Source organism: Phyllostomus discolor, chromosome 1 (assembly GCF_004126475.2).
Source record: "Phyllostomus discolor isolate MPI-MPIP mPhyDis1 chromosome 1, mPhyDis1.pri.v3, whole genome shotgun sequence".
Classification (NCBI taxonomy): domain Eukaryota; kingdom Metazoa; phylum Chordata; class Mammalia; order Chiroptera; family Phyllostomidae; genus Phyllostomus; species Phyllostomus discolor.
The window spans coordinates 135318938-135340804 of NC_040903.2; the positions used below are offsets into that span (position 1 = coordinate 135318938).

General features: G+C 37.7%; 1 protein-coding gene across 6 annotated transcripts in view; it reads right to left on the reverse strand.

Annotated features, from left to right (window-relative positions):
- Positions 1–21867, reverse strand: part of AKAP6 (A-kinase anchoring protein 6) — a 470989-nt gene that overhangs the window by 138084 nt on the left and 311038 nt on the right. For all 6 annotated transcript variants that reach the window (XR_004903997.1, XM_036029438.1, XM_036029433.1 and 3 more), the window contains exon 8: positions 462–610. Coding sequence is in view for 5 of the 6 variants with exons in the window: in XM_036029438.1 (XP_035885331.1) it covers positions 462–610 (149 nt within the window). In the remaining variant the exon portion in view is untranslated. The remainder of the gene's footprint in view (positions 1–461; positions 611–21867) is intronic.

Genomic DNA, 21867 nt, shown 5'->3' on the forward strand with positions numbered 1-21867 from the left:
TAAGTGCTAGTCTGTCATTCTAATTGACTTTATGTGAAGCAAACCAGCTAGTCAGTAAACAATTATTAAATGTCTGCATTTTTCAGGAAAATTATGTTCTACCATATAAATGGTTAAGTTTAAAAAGAGGGAAATACACTGAAAAATAAATTTATGAAGAAAAACAACCAATACTATAGGCACAATACAGTCACACAAACACTTGTAAAATAACGAGGCTGTGTTTAAATAAATCATAACAAAGTTAGGAAGTTCTGGGTTTGGTGACAGAGGCTGATAGAATCCACAGTCTTCGGTTCTAGCACGAATACAAAAGCACATAAATGCCTACCTAGTCTGTTGAGTTTCTTCTTGTCTGTTAGCTAGGGAAGAAATGCCTGCCTAACGCCTACCAGTGGAGGAAAATCATTGAAAAAGTAGAGATTAGTGAGAATAAAACAACAAAAAGAATAGTTCCCTACCCATTGCCTCCCACTGAATGAACTTTTGACATATCAGCAAACTCTTCTTTCCTCTTGCTGCTGCTGGTGTACTGCTCACTGTACAGCTTCAGGGACATCTGCTCAACAGCATCCCTTTGTGCTTCCAGGTAGCATAGTTGAACCTCAGCCTAGAGAGAGAAACAAAGAGGAATTGCTGCTTTAATCCAGAAGGAATGCATTTCAAGTGAGGTGTAACAACTCAAAGAATGGGGATTGTTCATATCATTATACTGCTCCTTTTGGGGTTGGATTTAATGGGATCAGCTGGGCATATTACAGAATTATAGTTTAGATCTGAATCTTATAAGTTCCTCCTTAAAATATGACCTGAATAAATGAACTCTCAGAAGACTCGGTAAATATCACAAAATATCCCTGAGATCATAATACTGTATGATGAGACTTTACATAAAAATTCTGTGAAATTCCTTAATAATATTCTTCCTCATATTGCCACAGATGTAACATTTATTTTTTTAAAGATCCCCCTCCAACCCATGTATTTGCATGGACACATTCAGAATGCTTCTCATTATCTTCCCAGAGGAGAATAAAAAAAGCCTAGTACTAATTCTAATACCTCTTCAATAGTGACGACAGACTTCCTTTATTACATTTTTTTCTGTTCTCTGTATTATCATCTTAATAATTTTAAAACAGAGGGAATAGTGGTTTTGCTTATGTGCAGGTTTGAATTGTTAAATCTTTCATAGTTACTCGGGGCTCCCTGAAGTAAAGGAGAGGTAGTAAGTTCACCATGCTGTTTTCCATCAAACCAAGGACAAAAGAATGCTGAATAATATTTGGCATGAAACTGTATTAAATAGATGCTTTATTTATTGCAGCTGTTGTGATCTCTGTGGCTTCTGAGTCCCTAGTATATCAGATGAGACCAGGAATAAAGTGTTCTCAGCGGCATGCCTGCCCATGCATGGTAAAGGGGAGGGGGGAATGTTGAGCTCATGTGCACTGCAGACCAGAGGAACTCATTTTCTCTTGGCACACTTTATTAAATCCAAGAACATCCATTACCATTTCTGAAAAGCCTTAAAACTGCTACTTCTTTATATTTTAATTACATATTCTCCGAAGAAAAACAGTTCTGGGTCAGCTCTTGGGTAGTTGCCAGAATTCTGTAACATGTGAGCAACACAGAGTCAGACCCAACCTTTGCCTCTTCCTCTCCAGAGCCAACCACAGCCTTTTGTCTGGTCTCCAGTTTTACAGACTCGACAGGGTCAGGGGTTGGGGGGTGGAGAGCATTATAGAGTGGCAGCTTCTTAAAAGTGCAAATCAGGACTCTGTAAAGGAAATGGGTATTTTATGAAATATAAGATTTCAAACCATCCTAGATTTCCTGTGCTGTTGCTTTCTACAAACGCTAATTATTCATGTTCTGGATTACCAAGGAAGAAGTTTTGAAAAATGCCAAATTACTATATTCACATAAGTGAAGTTTCAGAGATCAGTTAAAAAGCTGTATGTCCGTCCATGTGAACTTTTCTTGACCAAAGTATTCTTGTTCATGGGCTTGAACAAGAACAGACTCAACTGGATTAAGAATTATGTCAAACACTGTAAACAAAGGATAATGTTTCATGGAGCTTATTCAGTTTGGGGGAAGAGTGCGGCTGGTGGAAAGGCACAAAGGTTAGCATTTTATTAAGGGTGTCAGAGAGGAGGTTTGGAGCATGGTAATGACGGTATAGAAGAGTCTCAACCAGGAGATATGCAGATGCCATACAACTTGGAGGAATAATACCCACAGACCTAAGAATTTTTAATGGGAGGGAGTCGATGATTAAAAAAAGACAACAAAATATATCTTTCAAAAAAGCATACAATATTTTATGTGATTATATAAATGAGTTAACTGAGAGATATTGAACAATAGTCAAAGAACTTTAAAATAATGCTCCCAAATGCCATCTCCTCACCAGTCTTCCCCTCCTCAAAACTATAGGAATAATGAGGTCATCTCACACCACGAATGCTATTGGAAACCCCGTTAGAATAATGTACGTGCACCATAAGGTGCCAAAGGGCCTGTTTCAACCCTAGAGGTTCCTATTAGTTTTTAACCATCCTATGGTAAAAAGCTGGACCACTGCTGTTCAGGGTGCTGTTCTCACAAATGTGTGCCACTGGTCACAAAAAGGACCATAAAGAGGGTTGTTGACTTAATGCAGACTCATCACTACAAAAAAATATAGTTGGGATTTATCGCTTTTAGACACTAGGCCATTTCTCTATGTAGAAAGAGAAACACCTCTCACACAGCAGAGATACACAGAATGAACTTCAGAGAACAATGCTGAAAGCAACTCAAAAATGATAGAAACGTTGTAATCTGAGACTTTTATTGCACAATATCTCACAGGCATTTGACATAAAAAACTTCCCTGCACTAACTAGGAGATGAATTAGGTGGCCCAAGTCTTTCCTATCCATCTCCATTTCTATCTCTGCTTTCAATGATTCACTCCTAAACATGATGATAAAAATAGAACCAAAGTAGATCCTTCTGCTAAGGTTGAATGGCTTTGCCAGTCTAAATCTCTTTGCAAACTGTCATAACTTTTTTCATACTATATCTTAGTCCAAAGGTAAAATTTTAGGTGAAATGTTTGAAGAAAATACAGTCCTCACAAAAAATGGTAACACTAAATCTCTAATTAAAAGAATTGTATTTATTAGCATTTATGATAACAGTGGACACTTTTAAAAGTGAATATATTTTACAAATGGAAGCTTAGCCTGATGGAATAATATAACTAATGTGAACCAATAAGACTGAGTAACTTAACTCATTAAAGAAAACAAAAAGAACAAGAGGGAACAGAGTCAGTAACAGATGTGCCTCATGTATCCTGGTTGGTGCTGTCAGTGGGAATAGCAGTATCAATAGAGCAATACTACAATAAATGGAACAAATGAGCTGGATTTGATTGAGTCTTTTGGTTTTAGCTATTGGTGGGATACCCAAAATTAGATATTCAGCCAGCAAGTAGGAATATTAAGAGTGAAATAGAAACCTAGAGGAAACGATTGACATCGGGAGATGAAGTAAGAATACCATGGATGAGAATGTATGAGAAGAGAAAAAGGATCAGTTCTCACTTATTTTGGTCTAGGCCTGTGTTACTGCTGGGCTGTACTTACTAATGGAAGGATACTCCGCTGCTCTCCCTCCACCCTTCTCCACCATCCCCAAACCCATTTTATAGACGGTTCATTGACTAATATTTTTTAATCACATCTGAGATCACTGGTTGTTGCTTAAGGGCTTAATTCTGGACTGCTTTTCTTTATTTATACTCTCTTCTATGGCTTTCAATGCCATTATTATAGTAATGGCTTCTAATCCTCTCCTCTGAGCTCCACACTTAAATATCTAACCAATCACATGACATTGCTTCGTGGACTTACTTTAGGTGTAGCTGTTCAAAACAGAACTCTCCATTTGCATCCTCCCCACATCCCCCCAGACTTTCTCTATTTAGGCCTTTCCTTCTAAAGACTGGCACTATCTGTTGCTTAGGTCAGAAACCTGAAAGTCACCCTTGACTCTTCATCTTCTTCATTTAAGGCAGCCAATTACTCCCTCAAATCTGTTGAATCCTCTTTCCAGCTGTCTGTCCAGTATGTCCCCCTCCCCCTGCATCTGCACTGCTGCCAGCCCGACCCAAGCCTTCACCATCTTTCCCCTGCAGAATAGCAATTACCTTCTAACATATATTTGCCTCACCCATTCCTGCCCCTCCAGTCTCTTCCCTTACAGTGGCTAGAGAGGCCTTTCTAAAACATCAGTTGGTTTCACACTGCAGTCAGACCTAGGAACAAACTTCTCCCATGACCCATGAGATTATATTCCTGCCTACATCAGACCATATTTCTCCCTCTCAGACCTACTTATCTCACTTTTGATCACCATGCCCCAGTCATCCTTGCCTCCTTTCAGCTATTCAAACAGTTCTTTCCTGTCTCAGGAACTTTGCACATGTTATTGCCTTCTCTGGAACATTCTCTTGTGAATGTCTCCTTCTCATCCTTCATCTCTCAACTGAAATGTTATTTCCCAGGAAGGCCTTTTCTGACCACCCTATCAAAAGTAGATCTTCTCTATTTTTGTCTATTTTGGAACAATGGTAATTTCCTTAACAGCACGTAACACAATTTCAATTTTTTTTTGTATTTTCTGGCCTATGCTTTTTCTGTCTCTGCACACTCAAAGCTCTGTAAAGGAACTGTGTTCTCTAGGTGTCTTTTGCCATTTTATATTGCCAGCACATTGGCAATATCTAGAACATATAGGGCTTAGTAAATAACTGTTGAATGAATGAACTGTACACTCATACATCTATCTATTTGTTACTCATATGTTCACTGAGCCTTTATCATGTGTCAAGGACTCTATGAGGGACTGTGAGTATAAATTGGAACAAAACATAATCCCTCCTTTCAAGGGATTGCAGTGTAGTGGAGGAAAGAGCCATGCCAACAGGTAATTACAGGTGTGCCAAGTGAAATGATTATAGGGGAAAATGGAAATAAAACAAATAATTGCTTGGAGGTGAGGAATGAGCAATAAAAAGTTATTAGAGGTAGCATTTAAGCCAGATCTGGGAATATGGGTATGATTTTGTTTAGGTGAATAAGTAGATGAATACTTTTATAGGCAGAGTAATTCCTTTGGTCATAAGCCCAGAGTCATGAAAGAATGCCACATGTTCACAGAATGGTGGCAGGAGCTTTGGGGCATTTGGACAGAGGCTAAAGTGAAGGGGATAAACTATGGAGGATGTCAGGTTAGGAAATCTGCCAATAATGTGCCAATAGAAAATGTCACTGTTTCCGTGGTGGCCTTTATCTTCTTCCATCTCACTCTTTCTATCATGTCAACATAGTCATCTGATGGATTAGTCCAAATAAATTCATACAGCTCCTACCTCCTGGCATACTTGAGAGCATCACATTGAGAAGGAAATCAAGTTTCCATCAGGCCAAAAGCCCAGTACCCCAACCAAGGGGAATGCCTAAGAGATTTTAACTCATACCTCTAGTACCTATAACATAATGTATTGGCTCAACTATGTCCCCTCCCATTTGTATGTTCTAGCCCTAACCCCCAATGTGACTGTATTTGGAGACAGGGTCTCTAAGAAGGTAATTACGGTTAACTGAGGTGAGAAGGGTTGGGCCATAATCCAACAGGAATGGTAGCTTTCTGAGAAGATGAAGAGGGGGCACACAGAGACAAAGCCATCAGAGGACACAGTGAAAAGGTGGTCACTTACAAGCAAGAAACTACACCTGACAATATCTTGATCTGGGACTTACAGCTTACAGAACTGTGAGATATAAATTTCTGTTGTTTAAGTCACCCAGCATATGGTACTTTGTTATTGCCACTCCAGCAAACTAATACACATAGTAAAGTTAGAAGCACTGCCTTTTCATCAAGTTTTAATACAACTGCTTTGCTGCTGCCCTTTTATCCAAGGTTTAATGTAACTGCTTTGCTGCTTATCATTAGTAACATGTTTCCTCTTTATTTTGTATGCACCTAGAACCCAAATCACTAGAGATATACCTCTTCAAATTTAGATTACAAATTAATAATTTAGTCAGAACACAAGATACAGTGCTCTAAAATACTTTATTTAAATTTGGCTTGATATGATCCAAATTCAATGGTGTTTGGAGCCTGAATAATTACTCAACCATTTACTTCCGTCTAATACTGTGTCTAATAGCAAAATAGTTGGGGAGTAAATTTTAGTAATTCTAACAATCTTCAAGGATTAAACACATATTCACTTTTGTAATCACATGCAAATACATGCCTTATCTTAAAAAGTACTGATTTAGTTAAGAAATATCAATTATTTCATTATAACTGCATGTCCCAGCATCCTGTTAAGTATCCTGATAATGTTAATTTTATTATTCTTTTAGTTTTATTTTTATTAATTATATTTTATTGATTCTGCTATTACAGTTTTCCTGATTTTACCCCTTTCACCCCCCTCCAACCAGCACCCCCCACTACCTCAGGCAATCCCCCCACCATTGTTCATGTCCATGGGTCATGCATATAAGTTCTGTGGCTACTCTATCTCCTATGCTGTACTTTATATCCCAAAGGCTATTCTGTAACTACCTATTTGTACTTCTTAATCCCCTCACCTCATCACCCATTCCCCCACACCTCCCTCTTATTGGAAACCATCAAATGCACTCCATATCCATGATTCTGTTTCTGCTATTGTTTGCTTAGCTTGTTTTCTAGATTCAATTGTTGATAGATATGTATTTATTGACCTTTTATTGTTCATAGTTTTGGTCATCTTCTTTTTCTTAAATGAGTCCCTTTAACATTTTATATAATAATGGCTTGGTGATGATGAACTCCTTTAGTTTTTTCTTGTCTGAGAGGCTCTTCATTTGCCCTTCAATAATAAATGATAGCTTTGCTGGGCAGAGCAATCTTGGCTATAGGCCCCTGCTTTTCATGACTTTGCATATTTCTTGCCAATCCCTTCTAGCCTGCAAAGTTTCTTCAGAGAAATCAGCTGACAGTCTTATGGGACTCCCCCCTCCCTGTGAGTAACTAACTGCTTTTCTCTTTCTGCTTGTAAGATTCTCTCTTTATCTTTAACCTTTGGCATTTTAATTATGACGTATCTTGAAGTGGGCCTCTTTGCATCTATTTTGTTTGGGACTCTATGCATTTCCTCGACTTGTATGCTTATTTCTTCACTGAATAGGGAAGTTTTCTTTCATTATTTTTTCAAATAGATTTCCAATTTCTTGCTCTTTCTTTTTTCTTTCTAGCACCCTAATGATGTGAATGTTGGAACACTTGAAGTTGTCCCAGAGGCTACTGATACTAACCTCATTTTTTTATTCTTTTTTCTTCTTGTTCTGATTGTTTTTGCTTCCTTATGTCCCAAAGCATTGATTTGATTCTCTCGATTCTCAGCTTCATCCACTCTACTGTTGTTTCCCTGTAAATTGTCCTTTATTTCAATTACTGTATGCTTCATTTCTGACTGGACCTTTTTTATGCAGCTGAGGTCCTCACTAAGTTCCTTGAGCATCCTTATAACTAGTGTTTTGAACTCTGCATCTGATAGAGAGCTTATCTCCATTTCATTTAGCTTTTTCTGGAGTTTTGATCTGTCTTTCATTTGGGCCATGTTTCTTTGGGCAGCCTCTCTGTATCTGTTTCTATATATTAGGTAGAACTGCTTTGACTGCCTGTCTTGGTAACATGGCTTAAGGTAGTAGGTGTCTGTAGGCTCCAGGGGCACAGCCTCCCCTATCACTCAAGCTGAGTGCTTGAGGTGTACCCTTCTTGTGGTATGAGTACACATTCCTTTTGTAGTTGAGCCTTGATTGCTATTGACAGGTTAATGGGAGGGATTTACCCAGGCCAGTCAGCTGCAAGGACTGTCTGTGACCACTGACCACCAACCTCTGCCCTCTATGGAGGATCAGCTGTGAAGGGATAGAGCGGTGGTGCTCTGACATGGTCTGTAGGGGTCCACTGGTTGTGCAAGCTCTAGGGTTAGGGTTAGATGCTCCTGCTTGCATCCTGGTCCAAGTTCTCTGCCTTCCCCTCTGTTTCAGTGGAAATTGACTATATTTCTAAGACTAATCTCTGCCATTAGCCCCCCAAAATGATATTTCTTGGTAAGAAAAGAAAGAATCTCTAGATGCCAATTCACCCCAATCTATCCTCTTCTCTGTTCCCTATTACAACAAAATCACCTTTACATGCTTTATGTAGGCTCACTGTGTCTAATTCCTCTCCTATTTTCTCTTGACCACATTCTAGTCAAGCTTTTATACACATGCCCTATGCTAGCACTCAGTCCTCAGTCTTCAGCCTACACTGACCAGCTCCAGCAGGGCTGGTAGACACTGTTTAGGGGCACTTGGTCTTGTTTGCAGGACAGCTTAGTCCCTAGCCACCCTTCACACAGGTCTTCGCTGAAATGTCATCTTCTCATTCAGGTGTTCTCTGATCTTCTACTTAAAATTTCAACTCACCCCACCCACAGCAATTCCTATCCTCCTTCATGCATATTCACCATATCTAGCCAAAATTTATTTTGTATTGTCTATCTGCTCTTCCCCATGGATTGGAAGCCCCATGAGGGCAGGGGCTTTTGTCTATGTGTTCATGCTAAATCCTCAGCACCCAGCATAGCACATGGTATGTGACAGCTACTTTACAAATTGTCTGAATAAATTTTACTGAGTTGAAAAATCTGAAGTGGCTTAAAATATACAAAGGAATAAAACAGGTCATCTGAAATCTCAGTTTGATTTTTAAAATCATTGGCTTCATTTTCCCTTAAAAAGAAGACTATTTTTTTGACAGAAATAAAAATTACTTTAAAAAAGAAAGAAAAAAAGAAAAGCTTCTTAATTAAAGAATATTTCAGTAATGTTTTATTCAACTAACAGTAATCTTACATGTTGCGTATTATAGTAGAAACTAACCCCGATGGTCACACACATGTAGAAAGAAAACTTCAGCTATTGTCTTCATGTGGTAATCTTCACAATCCATACCAAAACTAAGTTTTAAGTCTTCTGGATAGGAGTTTGTTTTAGCTTAATAAAATCTGATTTCCCATTTTTTTTAAAAAAAAGTTGTTTGGGCATTTGGAGAAGGCATTAACAATGCCACAGTTTGTCTTTCTTTTTAATTAGGAAACTGGACCTAGAAAGGAGTGTTTGTTTCAAAAGTTAAGGATATTTATACTTATGGAAATATTTTAACATAACTTATTTGGAAGAGTCCATACTAACTCAGAACTGTTATGGGGATCAGTTCAATATACTAGATGAGAACTGTAATTTTTCTGGTTATAATTTTGTCATTGGGAAATAATTTTACCACAAAATCTTTTTTTCCTGCCTTTGATGCAGTATCTCTAAATACATGCCTTTCCTCTTCTTCCTTAAACAAATATTTAATATGCCTTCTCTCTTCCCTCTCCATAGTACCCCTCTTACAACTGGACCACATTGTTTACTTCTAGAAACACCTCCAGGTCTCTAGGCCCTGACAAGCCCTTCCAGAGTTGATTAGAATCTACACTTGGAAGTCTCCATTCTTTTACTTGGCAGAATTCCCACACTCACTCCAGGATTTAGAGTTGTCACCTTTACAGTATTGGATTTTTTTCCATCTAAGATCCTGGCTATTTTGTACATTTTTGCCTTTGTCATCATTGCTAGTGGTTCATAATTTCTTGAAATAATTCACCTTAGGGACTGAATTTAAATTGCATTTCCTTTGTCCAGAAAAGAACCATCTAAAGACATTTATTCACATATCCATGATTAGCTATATTCTGGCTTAATACAAATAACATTTGGTATTATAATGAATGAGAATCTCCAGTTATTCTTCAGTCCAAAGCTTTCTTTTCCTATAGAGTTGTAGTAGGACTAGAGCACAAACATGTTTCTTTAGAGTAAAGTTGATTAAGGGTCTTCATTTATTCTTGAGAATCTTTTATGTGTAAAACATCAAGCAACATACACACCTGGATCAGACATGGTGCCTGCCCTCAGGGAACATATAACCTGGAATTGCTGAAAAATTATATGAAATAATGAGAGCTAAAATATCCATTCATGAATAAGGCCAAGCCCTGACTGGTGTGGCTCAGTGGGTTGGGCATAGTCCTGCAAATTGAAAGGTTGTTTGTCTGATTTCCGGTCAGGGAACATGCCTGGGTTGGGGGCCAGGTCCCTGGCTGGGGGCATGCCAAAGGCAACTGATTGATGTTTCTCTTGTACGTTGATGTTGATATTTCTCTCTCTCTCTTTCTCCCTCCCTTCCCCACTCTCTAAAAGTAAATAAATAAAATCTTAAAAAAAAGAAGACCAATATTATACTTTAAAAATGTTGCCAAAGGAAGTTTGTTAGACTATTTTCTTTATCATTGGGTAAGAGAGTTATAAAAGTATTTAAAAACATAAATATTTTCCTATTGTTAAAAATTAAATATGTACCAAAAATTTAACAAGAATCACAAAGTTATTTCAATATTATATTCAGCAAAGACTAGTATATACCTCTCATATACTAATCTTTGTACATTACGATATGGAACTTCTACACACATACTGGCAGCTCCAGAAAAACTAGCCTTAGGTTCTGAAGGTTTATTTATATTTATAATCATGGATAACTAATTCAGGAAAACTGCAAAAGATAACAGATTTAAGTAAAAAATACTATATTTATATCTTTAGGAGGTCATCTTTATTTCCATTGACTTGATGCTGTTTGCAAACCATTAAGAACATTCACTGTAATGTTTAGAAAACTCACTTTTAAAACCGTCTTTAATTACATTTGTTAAATAGTAAGCATTTTTATACAAGGCAGGAAAATTAACATAAATGCTATTTTCATGATTTATTCTACATTTATTTATATGTAAATAAAAATGTCCTCTTCCCCTATTTTAATAGATAGATTAGACATTTATTAACACCACCAACAACACACCCACCTAACAAACATAAAGAACAAATATATCACACAGCTGCATTTGTGGGGAGCCTCATCCACCACTTCCCTCCTTGTCTTTGAAATGCAAGTAGTTAAAATCATTAAAAATTCAGCATTTTATGTCATGAGCTATGGTGGGAAGAGAGATGATTACACTGTGTGGACTGGAGGGGACGATTAGAATCGATGTTTTCCCATTACTGCTTCCTTAGCAAATCTCTACACAATGACACAGACATCAAGTCTGTGTTTATATTCTATGGCTGTGTCCTTATTCCCCTCTTCCAAATTTCACTATAGCAAATCCTTATTTACTTCCCGGCAGAAACAAAAAATTAAAGATGTATAATGTGAAGATACAATCTTAGTTCCTCGTGCCCTGCAGGACTGGCAGTTCCTTCCCAAGTACAATTATGCTGGCAAATGCAGCTATTAACTCTATGACTATAACATGCACTCCAGTTCCTTTGAAATTCTATAAAATAGTCGTCCTTAGATGGTGATGGAAAGGAAGGAATGCAACAGGAACAACAAGAATTACTTTACATACTAATAATAACAATTTAGCTATCAAAACAGAACTGAACAAGTGTGTCTTTATACTGTTCTTTTAAAAATTTAGCCTCCTAGGGTTCTGATAATCAGGGCCCACAGTTCAGGAATGCATGGTAGCACTCAGCTCAGTGCCTATATCCTTATTTCAAAGAGAATCACTCAAAGCGACATCCATCCGGTCAAAAATCTCCACTTTGAGCTGCTAATGTAGAATAAAAATCAATATAAATTTTGATCATTTGATGAATATTTACTTCTTATTTCAGTGTTTGGGGATTTAGAATTGAAAAGTGCTGAATCAAGTCATTTCATTTTTTTGTGTTTGTGCCAACACCAATTTACTACCCTCCAGAAAGTTCCTGAACAAGATGTCTCAGGTGGCATGCATGTTGGTTTTTCCCGTCAATCATAAGAGTATGTCAGTAGGGAGCTGTAATCATTTCCCTTTCATACTCTCAGTGTTCCAAAAAGGAATATTTTGATTACTTCCCTGGAAAAGGTAAACTTTCTCATTTATACACACTTATGGTAAGACTGGGTGTCTGTTGTTTTTGGCATTCAGCTGAGCCTAAATTGATATGATCTGTTCAAAGTTAAACACTTTATCTTCCTCTCCAAGGGAAGCACACACAGACACATACACAAATAAGTAAAATAAATAAATAAGAGGTCACATATAATTCCTCTACAGCAACATTCAGTATCACCCCCAAGACAAAGAGCTTTATTGAAGCTGCCATCTTTCTCCATGAGTTTTTTGTATATATTTAAAAAACAAACAAGAAAATATCAACTAATTGCTCTAATCAGCAGAGTGACTTCATAATAAAAAATACTACATTTTTTATTACAAATGAAATAACATGTACTACAGACAAATAATGCTAAAAGAACTTGGAAATTGAAATGTGATTCTTATGTAAGTCTAGTTATATGAGTGAAGCAGCATGCCACCATTTTTATTATGATACTTTAACATATAACAAGAGTGTTATTCTTGCAGAATGTTTCCATAGTGATTTTTAAAAACGTGGTCTTTCCCAATTTAAGAAAGACTAATTGCAAGCACCAAAGAGGTAAGGTATTCTCATTTAAAAAAAAAAATCTCACATAAGACATAGTGGCAGAAGATTCAATATTAAACAGCATTTTTGTTAGTTCCTTATAAAATAAATAAAAATGGCAGCAGCTGCCTTTCCCAAAAATGTTATAGCCCTGAACAATCACTAGATATTATGTAGACAGATGTTTTAAATAAAATAAGTATTTAGATTGCTAGATACCTTGCTAGATATGAAGGCAATTATAGGATGTCTTTGTTAAATTACATTTTTCATTTTTGTGTTGGGAAAAAAGAACTGTCCTGGAAACAGTACCGACAGGAAATGATCCTATATCTAAAACAGCTGGAGACTGTAACTAATATAAATTTACTTGAAAATAAAAATGCTGTGTGCCTCTGGAGACATGCAGTAACATGCCATAAAAACAGATGAGAATATAAAAGTATTTAAAAGGAGGGAAATACATTTTATGTAGATATTATACTGAGATGTGATTCACCAATAAATAAGACATATTTAAAGATGAAGAAAAAATGAAAATCAGAAGAGTCATTTTAAAAGTTATAATAGATACTTATTTAAAATCATGTTTGTAGGATATATCAAAATACTTTTCTGGGGAAAAAACCTTTGCTTTTCAACACATTGGTTATTAATCAATTTACTAAAGTCATAATAAAAGTGTAAAGACAGATAATTGTGTTTAATTTGGAAATTCTAATGGAAGCAGAAGATGCTTACAATGAGTGTGGCAAGGGCAGCAAATGTTAGATAACAATGTCCCAGTAACTCTCAAAGCCATACCTAGTAGCCTCCACACAAAAGCTCCCACTAACTTTGTGCACCATCCCACACCCTCACTCGCGCCAACTGTTAAATTAGAAAATACCTGATATACTAATTCATACCAAATATTCACAGGCATTAACATCTTAACATGGTACCCATCTCCAAGTTCATGAATTTCAATCTTCTTCACTTAAATATTAAAATGCATGAATCTACAAGACATGTTTTTTAAAGGCTATGGGTGGAAATCTACTTTCACAGCAGGGGTGAGGAGAGACAATTCTTGAATGTCACCTCCCTCATCTATTCCTAAGACCCATCCTGGCTTGGCTTCTACGGAGATTATGGGAAGATGGAATATACTATGGCCCAATCTGCATAGGCAGAAGATCACAAAGCTTCAGAAGTTAGCTTATCATCTGGAAAGGAGTCCCAACAAGGAAGAAAGTGGAAGGAGAATATAGGCAGAATGGAAGAACAAGAACAAAAAGCAAATGTATATGATAAGTGTGAAGAACAGTTGTCACAATAGTGCCAACAGAACCCAAACTGAAATGTTCTTAAACAAAATTCTGACTTAAACAAACTTCTTTTGTAGGTCAAAAGTACAATCTCTTCAAAAATGAAACTCTAGAACCCATACTAAAACTCATATATTTTTTTATAGACTGAATGTTCATGTCCTCCCAAAATTTGTATTTTGAAACCTAACCCCCAGTGTGATAGCATTAGGAGGTAAGGCCTTTGGAAAATAAGGTGGAGCCCACATAAATGGGATTAGTGCCCTAATGAAACAGATCCCTTTGGAGCTCTCTCACCCTTCTGCCCTGTGAGGGCACAATGAACCAGGAAGCAGGCCATCACCAGACATGGGATCTGTCAACATCTTGACCTTGGACTTCCCAGCCTTCAGAATTGTGAGAAATAAATTTCTGTTTGTTTCTTTTTAAGATTTTATTTCCCTTTTAGACAGAGGGGAAGGAAGGAAGAAAGAGAGGCAAAGAAACATTAGTGTATGGTTACTTCAAGCTCACCCCCTACCAGGGACCTGACCCGAACCCAGGTATGGGCTCTGACTGGGAATCGAACCAGCAACCCTTTGGTTCACAGGCTGGCATTCAATCCACTGAGCCACACCAGCCAGGGCAAATTTCTATTGTTTATAAGCCTCACCCAGTCTATGGTATTCTGTTATAGCAGTCCAAGCGGACTAAGACAATATCCAATAACACTCCTCTCCTTTCTAAAAGTTCACCAAATATTAAAAGAAACTACTGAGGCTATTTTCCGGTAGATCCCTGACAGAGCTACATACAAACACATAAACACACACTCTTGGACAAAACTCTGCAACAGTAATTCCCATGTATTCAGACAAGATAGGAATGTTCAGGGTGGTATGGCCATAGACACCATGTATTCATATCATCTTTGTGACTACCTAGATTGATCATCACTGCTGCTTAGAGCTTATAAAGTTTGGCTTGCTGCTTAGTTTTGTTCCTGAAAATGCTCAGTAGCTCACTGTTATCATATGTGAAGGAGACTTTTGAAAAGCACAAATGCACATTTGTTTTTCTCTTTGATGGCTTCATTCCTACACATCAAGCATACTGCTATTCTAAGTAAGCAATAGGTTAAACGCAATTATATATTCCTGCTTTCTTTTCACTTCTGTTTACCTCAATTATATCTTTTTCTATTCTTTATTTTAGTAACAGAGTAAAAAAATGAATTAGTTCTGTCTTCTAAGCCAAAACACTAATTATAAAAGCATCCCTAAACATCACTGTCCAAAGCAGACACATTCCACTAGATTGCTCCACTATTATCTCATATTCTCATTATTCTATATACCCCTTTATTGACAACACACTGGAAGGTATTAGATACTATGCTCACAATCTCTTCAAAGGACAGATCTGACCTCAGCTTTAACCAGTGTGTTGTAGACCTATGTTCCCTTGGGTACCAGAGACTTCAGGGGCCTGCCTTGTCTAACCTCTACTGACCATCACTGTTCCTGAGTTTCTCTCACCCTTCCTTCTGCACATATTCCTACTACACTAGGCGTTTTTCAATTCCTTGAATGAACCTAGCTCCTTCCCACCTTGGACAGGCCGTTCCCTCTACTTGGTTTATTCCTTCTTTCTTCCTCACATGGTTATCACCTTTATATCCTTTAGGTCTTATACCCCCAAAATTTGAAAACATTTATTTGCAAAGATACACACACTCCTATGCTTATTGCAACATTATTCATGGTGGCCAAGACATGGGGACAACTGAAGAGTCCTTCATTAGATGATTAGATAAAGAAGATGAGGTACATATATGCAATGGAATACTAGCCACTTGAAAAGATGAAATACTGCTATTTATGACAACATGGATGGATCTTGAGAGTATCATGCTAAGCAAAGTAAGTCAGATGGAAAAAGTCAAGAACCATATGATTTCACTCACATGTGGATTATAAAACTGAAAGCAACAAATAAACAAGAAAAACAAACAAAATCTCATAGACACAGATAACAGTGTGGTGATCACTAGAGGGAAACAAGGATTGGGGGTAGTAAAGGGTAAAAGGAGACTGATACATGGGAACAGAAGAAGACATGACTTCGGGGGGTGGTCACACAATGCAAGTGCACAGATTACAGGTGATGTATCACAGAATTGTACACTTGAAACCTGTATAATTTTATGAACCAATGTTACCCCAATAATTTTTTCTGCTCTGTTAAAAAATTATTTATTAGTTTTTTATTTTTTAATTGTTTTTTATTTTAATTATTGTTCAAGTACAGTTTTCTGCCTTTTACCCCTATCCCAGCCTACTCCTTAGCCCTCCCCACCTCCATCCCATTTTCACCTGCCCCTTGTTATTGTCCATGTGTCCTTTATACTTGTTCCTACAAACCCTTCCCCTTTTCCTTTGAAATTCCCTCCCCTCTCCCCTCTGGTCACTGTCAGTCTGTTCTTAATTTCAGTGTCTTTGGTTATATTTTGCTTGTTTGTTTGTTTGTTTTGTTAATTAGATTCCTGTTAAAGGTGAGGTCATATGGTATTTGTCTTTCACCACATGGCTTATTTTGCCCAATAAATTTAATATAAATAAACAAATAAAATTTCACTCCTTGGTCATCTAAGGGAAGCATCTCCAATCATTCTTTCTCTCAGGTATTGTTTATTTTTCCTAATATTTACTATATCTTACAATTATATTTATTTGATTAAATGATTCTTTTGCTTATTTGATTGTTGGTGGTTTTTTTTTCTTATTTACTTTTTCTGATCCATATGCTACCAAAATGTAAATTCCACAAGGGCAGGGACCTCATCTTTCTTATTTATGATTGTATCCCCATTGTCCAGAATTGTGTTGAATGAATGAATGAATAAATGAAGGGGCTTTTGAGTGAAGCCTCATGACCAATCTCAGAAGGAGGTTGGAAGGGGAGGTAATGTCCTGGTAGAAAGCAAAGATCCTTGGCCAGTGCTGACAAACACCTCAGGTAACATACCATTCTGGGAGGTAAGATATGAATGGGGGCATTTGAAAGACATCCTCAGCTGTGGCAGGATAATTACCCTTAAAAGGGATGCTTTGACCCAAATCTCTGGAGATTCCCTCAGTTTAAAAAATAGATTGGGATTGTCTAAAAATTATAAATAAGATAACTCCTGGAGGCTGTAAAGCATCTGTGTTACACATTTTAATTTAAAGTGATGATATTTAAATTTAGCAGGTCTCTATGACATTTTAGCCATGGCGATAAAAGGCATAACTGAACAAAGACATGGGAAAAATATATCACATTTCAGGCCATAGTGTGAAGCAGAATTCTCAAAGTTACAGTAAGGAAAAACAGTTAAATAACATATAACAGGAAAGGAAATGCTCAAATCACAAGGAACAAAGGGAAAAAGAAAATGCTTAATAAATAGTCAAACCCCCAAGAGGAGTCCAGAGACTCCAAAACCCCTCCATTAGGCTAGCAATTATCAAAGAGGAGAGGGATGGAGCAATCCACTTCTTGAATTTTTCTTTGAATTTCATTTCTTATGTTTAGGATTGAAGTCAGAGATATTTCACCTTAGACAGAATCTGTTCTGTGCATGATGCCCAAGACCCAGGGCCTCCCCTTCTCCCAGCCTCCAACCACTTTCCAATGTCTTCTCCAGATGCAAACTTCAAACCATCTTCTCAGCCATCCTCAGCTTCAGGGAACAGCCAACTCTGATTGTTGGCTTAGCTCCTTACTGCTGACCAAACATGAGCTCCCAGATTTGTCAGAATTAGTCATCTGAGGGCTTAGGCCAAGCCCTCTTCCAAGACATGTAGAAGCCATCCCAAGATAAGTGGGGTAAAACCCTTGGGTGGTTGCCATGGGAGCCACCATGGCCCTAGAGAAGTACCTGATTCAGGCCCTTTTGGATCTGCATGTCTTGGGTTCTACCCTCTCAGATGCCCATCTCTGTTAATTGCTGGACAGCCACTTTCTGATTGAGGAGGTGAAACTCATTAGGAAGATGGGCAACCCCCTGACTTACCCCCACAGACTGTGCTGGGAGAGTACCTCTTCTAAAGGCTCACATACAAGCACGAGCCCAAGCCTCCAAGCCCAGCAGCCTTCAAGGGGCCCCTGGACCAAATAGAAACAATAAAGTTTTTTGCAGCAAAAACAAAACAAAAAAACTCTTGGTGGTATGCCATTGAATGTGAGACACAAATCATAGGAGTATCTTCTGCCCTTGTATTTGAGTCATGATACCCACCACTAGGCAGCTTGTTCAACATCCCACCTGGCAGCAGCATGATCATATTTCTTATGATAGCCTGCATGGGAAAAAGCCTATCTCAGAAGCTTCCTGTAGCATATCTTGACTCACATCACTGTTCTAATTTAAAAATCAAATAATAACAAAGAAATTTTGTGATTGCCATTTTTTTAGAATAAATTCAAATGACTGAGCACAGAATTTAAACATCGCTCATGGTTGGATACTAGTCCACCTTCCCTTATACCCTCTGTGACTTCCTTTTCTGACAAATAGCAAACCCTACTTACATTCATGTCAGACTAAACTTTATTTTCCCAGGTATATAGATTCCACCTCTGCATCCCAGGCTTTCCCCTATTTCTTCAACTCCTCACCCACACATTCCTCCAGCCTCAGTAACCTCCCATCTCACCTGAATTCCCTGGACACCTGACATGCCCCTCTATTTATAAAACATATATCTCTTTCCTCCTTACAGATATTCATGACTCCTCTGTTCTAGTAGATTTTAAGCCTCCCAAGAATAGAATATGAGTCAGATTTATGTTGACATTATAGGTTCCTGATACATAGGAGACACTTAATAAGTACTTGCTAAATGAATGAATGAGGCAAAGAAATGATCTGGTACTGCTTGCTTCTATCTAAAAAGAGATAAAGATATTATTTTTTAAATCCTTTTAAAAGGTTGGGGCAGGAAAATAATAAAATGAGGTCGGGACAACCTTTTGTGCAAGAAAGCAAAGAAGCATTCATTGACTAATGGGGACAGGTCAGAAGGACACAAGAACCTCCATGCCATCACAAAGAGGCTCCCTTTCAGTAAATTTGGGACAATATAACCATCAAAAAGAAAAATTATTGTAACTGAAGTTATTACAATAATTTCATGTTGAATAAATAGTAATCAATCTATCTATCTATAAGTATACTTAAAGGAGAGAAAAAAATGTGTCATTATGGCAGGTGACTATTAACACTAACTCTTTAGGCCAAAAACTGGTAAGTAAAGAGGAAAAATTAGGTGTTTCACTTACATTTTAAAAAAGAAACTGTAGTTCATGTGAAGCTGATAGGAGAAAGCTTTTTAAGGAAGAAAGGCTAGTGCCCTGGCAGGGTGGCTCGGTTGGTAGAAGCATCGTTCCATAATCGGAAAAGTCGCGGGTTCGATTCCCTTTCAAGGCACGTACCTAGTTGTAGGTTTGGTCCCCAGTCTGGGGTGTGTACAGAAGCTGACAAATTGATGTTTCTCACACACATTGAGTTCTCTCTCTCACTCTTTCTCAAATCAATAAACATATTTTTAAAGAGCTAGTTAAAAATGTAAAAGAAATAATAGAATTAGAAAACTATCATTTTACCACCCCACCAAAAATAATTGATTCCAGCAAAAATCACCAGTGGATTCTAAAACCATTAAGCAAACTTTTCATGGAGAACTGAATATTCATAAGTTGTCAAAGAATTGCCCCACAGATTACCTGCTAATTACAAGGGAAATCTCATCTCTATGAAGAAGGTATCTGGCTGTCACCAGCCTCGCATCACAAACAGCAGACACCCTGACATGATGAGATGCTGTATGAAGCGCACATGCTAAAAATGTTTAACCTGCATCCAAGCAAGCCTCTAAACCAAATTTCCAATTTATAGGATTTAGGGGGTAGAGGAAAAAATTACAAGACACCATCAGGAAACAATCAGACAAATATGGAATGTAAAACCTTTCACATGACAATTCACTTGTTTCTTCAAATTGGTATTTAAAGGTTGCTGGGACCTCAGTTTGAGTTGAGTTCTGAGACAGAAAGAAAGGGCTGGAATAAGAGATGACAGAGAGAAACAAAGCCATTTTATATCAGCATTAAATGCAGTGCTGTTTTCAAAATGCCACTTCACTGCTTGAGAAACAGCCCTAAGATATAACTGTATTTTTTTAAATGATAAACATCTTGCTTTCAGTCAGAATTTATGTCCAAAATGAAATTCTCTGATGTTTTATTGGATGTTTAAAAATAACTGTAAGATTTTACATTTTACATCATTAGATATTTATATTTTATAGTTTCATTCCAAATAACCTATTCTCCTATGAAACAAGTATTGATTTAGTCCTGTTATTTGAACCAGTGTGCAAATTAACAGGTTAATTGGATGTGATAATCCTGGTTTCACTATTTCTCACCTCAATCAGCTCACTATTCACTGGGTACCTGGATAAATGCTAAAATCATCCCTGAGAATAATGTTCTGCTTGCTCAGGAATCACTTGCTAATAGGATATTGATAATTTGATAATAAATTACATTTATACTTTTATGGCTTATGTAATTTCACATACATTTTCCCATTTGATAATTATAACAACCTTGTATTGTGCTCAGGTTGATCAGGTATTATTATCCCCACTGAACACATGTAGAAGCCGGAGATCAAATAAATTAGTTTGTCCAAAGCCAGTAGCTAATGAGAGGAAGAGGCAGGGGTTTGAGGCTTCACGTCTAATGCTTCTCCTACCAACCAGCCCGGAACCGACTCCAGACAGCAGTCCTGCAGCCGTGATTTCCAATCCCTAGCTGGCCACCGACTAAGGCAACTACAACAGTTGGGGTGTGGCACGGAGTCCCTGTGGAGGCACCCACATCAGTCACTTTCTGCAAGGCTCACTACACCCTGTCTTGTGAATCTGGGACTCAATCAGAACTCTCTACTATGTTTAAATACCACTCATAATTTAGTGATGAGTCAAATATCTTCCTAAAGTGGACTCTAGGTCTACATAAACCTCATGGACACCTTTTAAAAATTTGTTCTTATGTAGCACTTGGAACAATCAAATTAATTTTGTATGTTTTTTCCCTGTAACATTTTACCAGGCTCCTAAGTCCCTTATTTTCAGAAGTCCCTCAAGTCCCCGAGTTAGAATGCAGTGCTCCGGCCAACTCCTTCCTCCCAGCACCAAAACATCAAAGTTTCTTTCCAGGCTTTTTGAGCGATCCCCCCCAATTAGGAAAAGCCCAGAACACCCATTAGATTGTCACTTCCTAGCAGATGTTTTCCAGCTGTTCCCAATGTCTTTCTGTTAATGCTCTGCCATCTGCTGCTTTAATGGTGCCACAGTGGGAAATGGATGCTTTGGTGACTTGCTCTCTGAGTTATAAAGACCTGGACCATTGCCTCATCCTGGGAAAGTCTGGTCTGCATATTTGTCACATATCTCCAACCAGTTGCTGCACTTATTCCACCTAGTAACTGACCAACATGGAGCCCGTTGAGACATAAAGAACATGAGCTCTCACTGTCACACCTAAGCCTGCACGGCTCTTCACTGATGGGCACACTCATGTCCAGCTATCACATGTCCCGCTCTTGGGGTGGCACCTGACATCTTCTCACCCAATCAGTACTACTCCTTTTTACCTTAATTTTTTTTAATATTTTTTTTATTTTTAATCAGGAGCACATCAGGACAGTAAGCATTTACGTGCCATTTTTTTTGTCACCGTTCCTACTGTCTTGCACGTGGAAATGTTATACTTATTTGATATTCTTTACAGCTGAATGAAGACAAATCCTGGTCCTCCAAGATCAGCATTTAGTTAGAGTGAGTGTCTGCCAAGAAACAGCAGTAACTGGTGCTGAC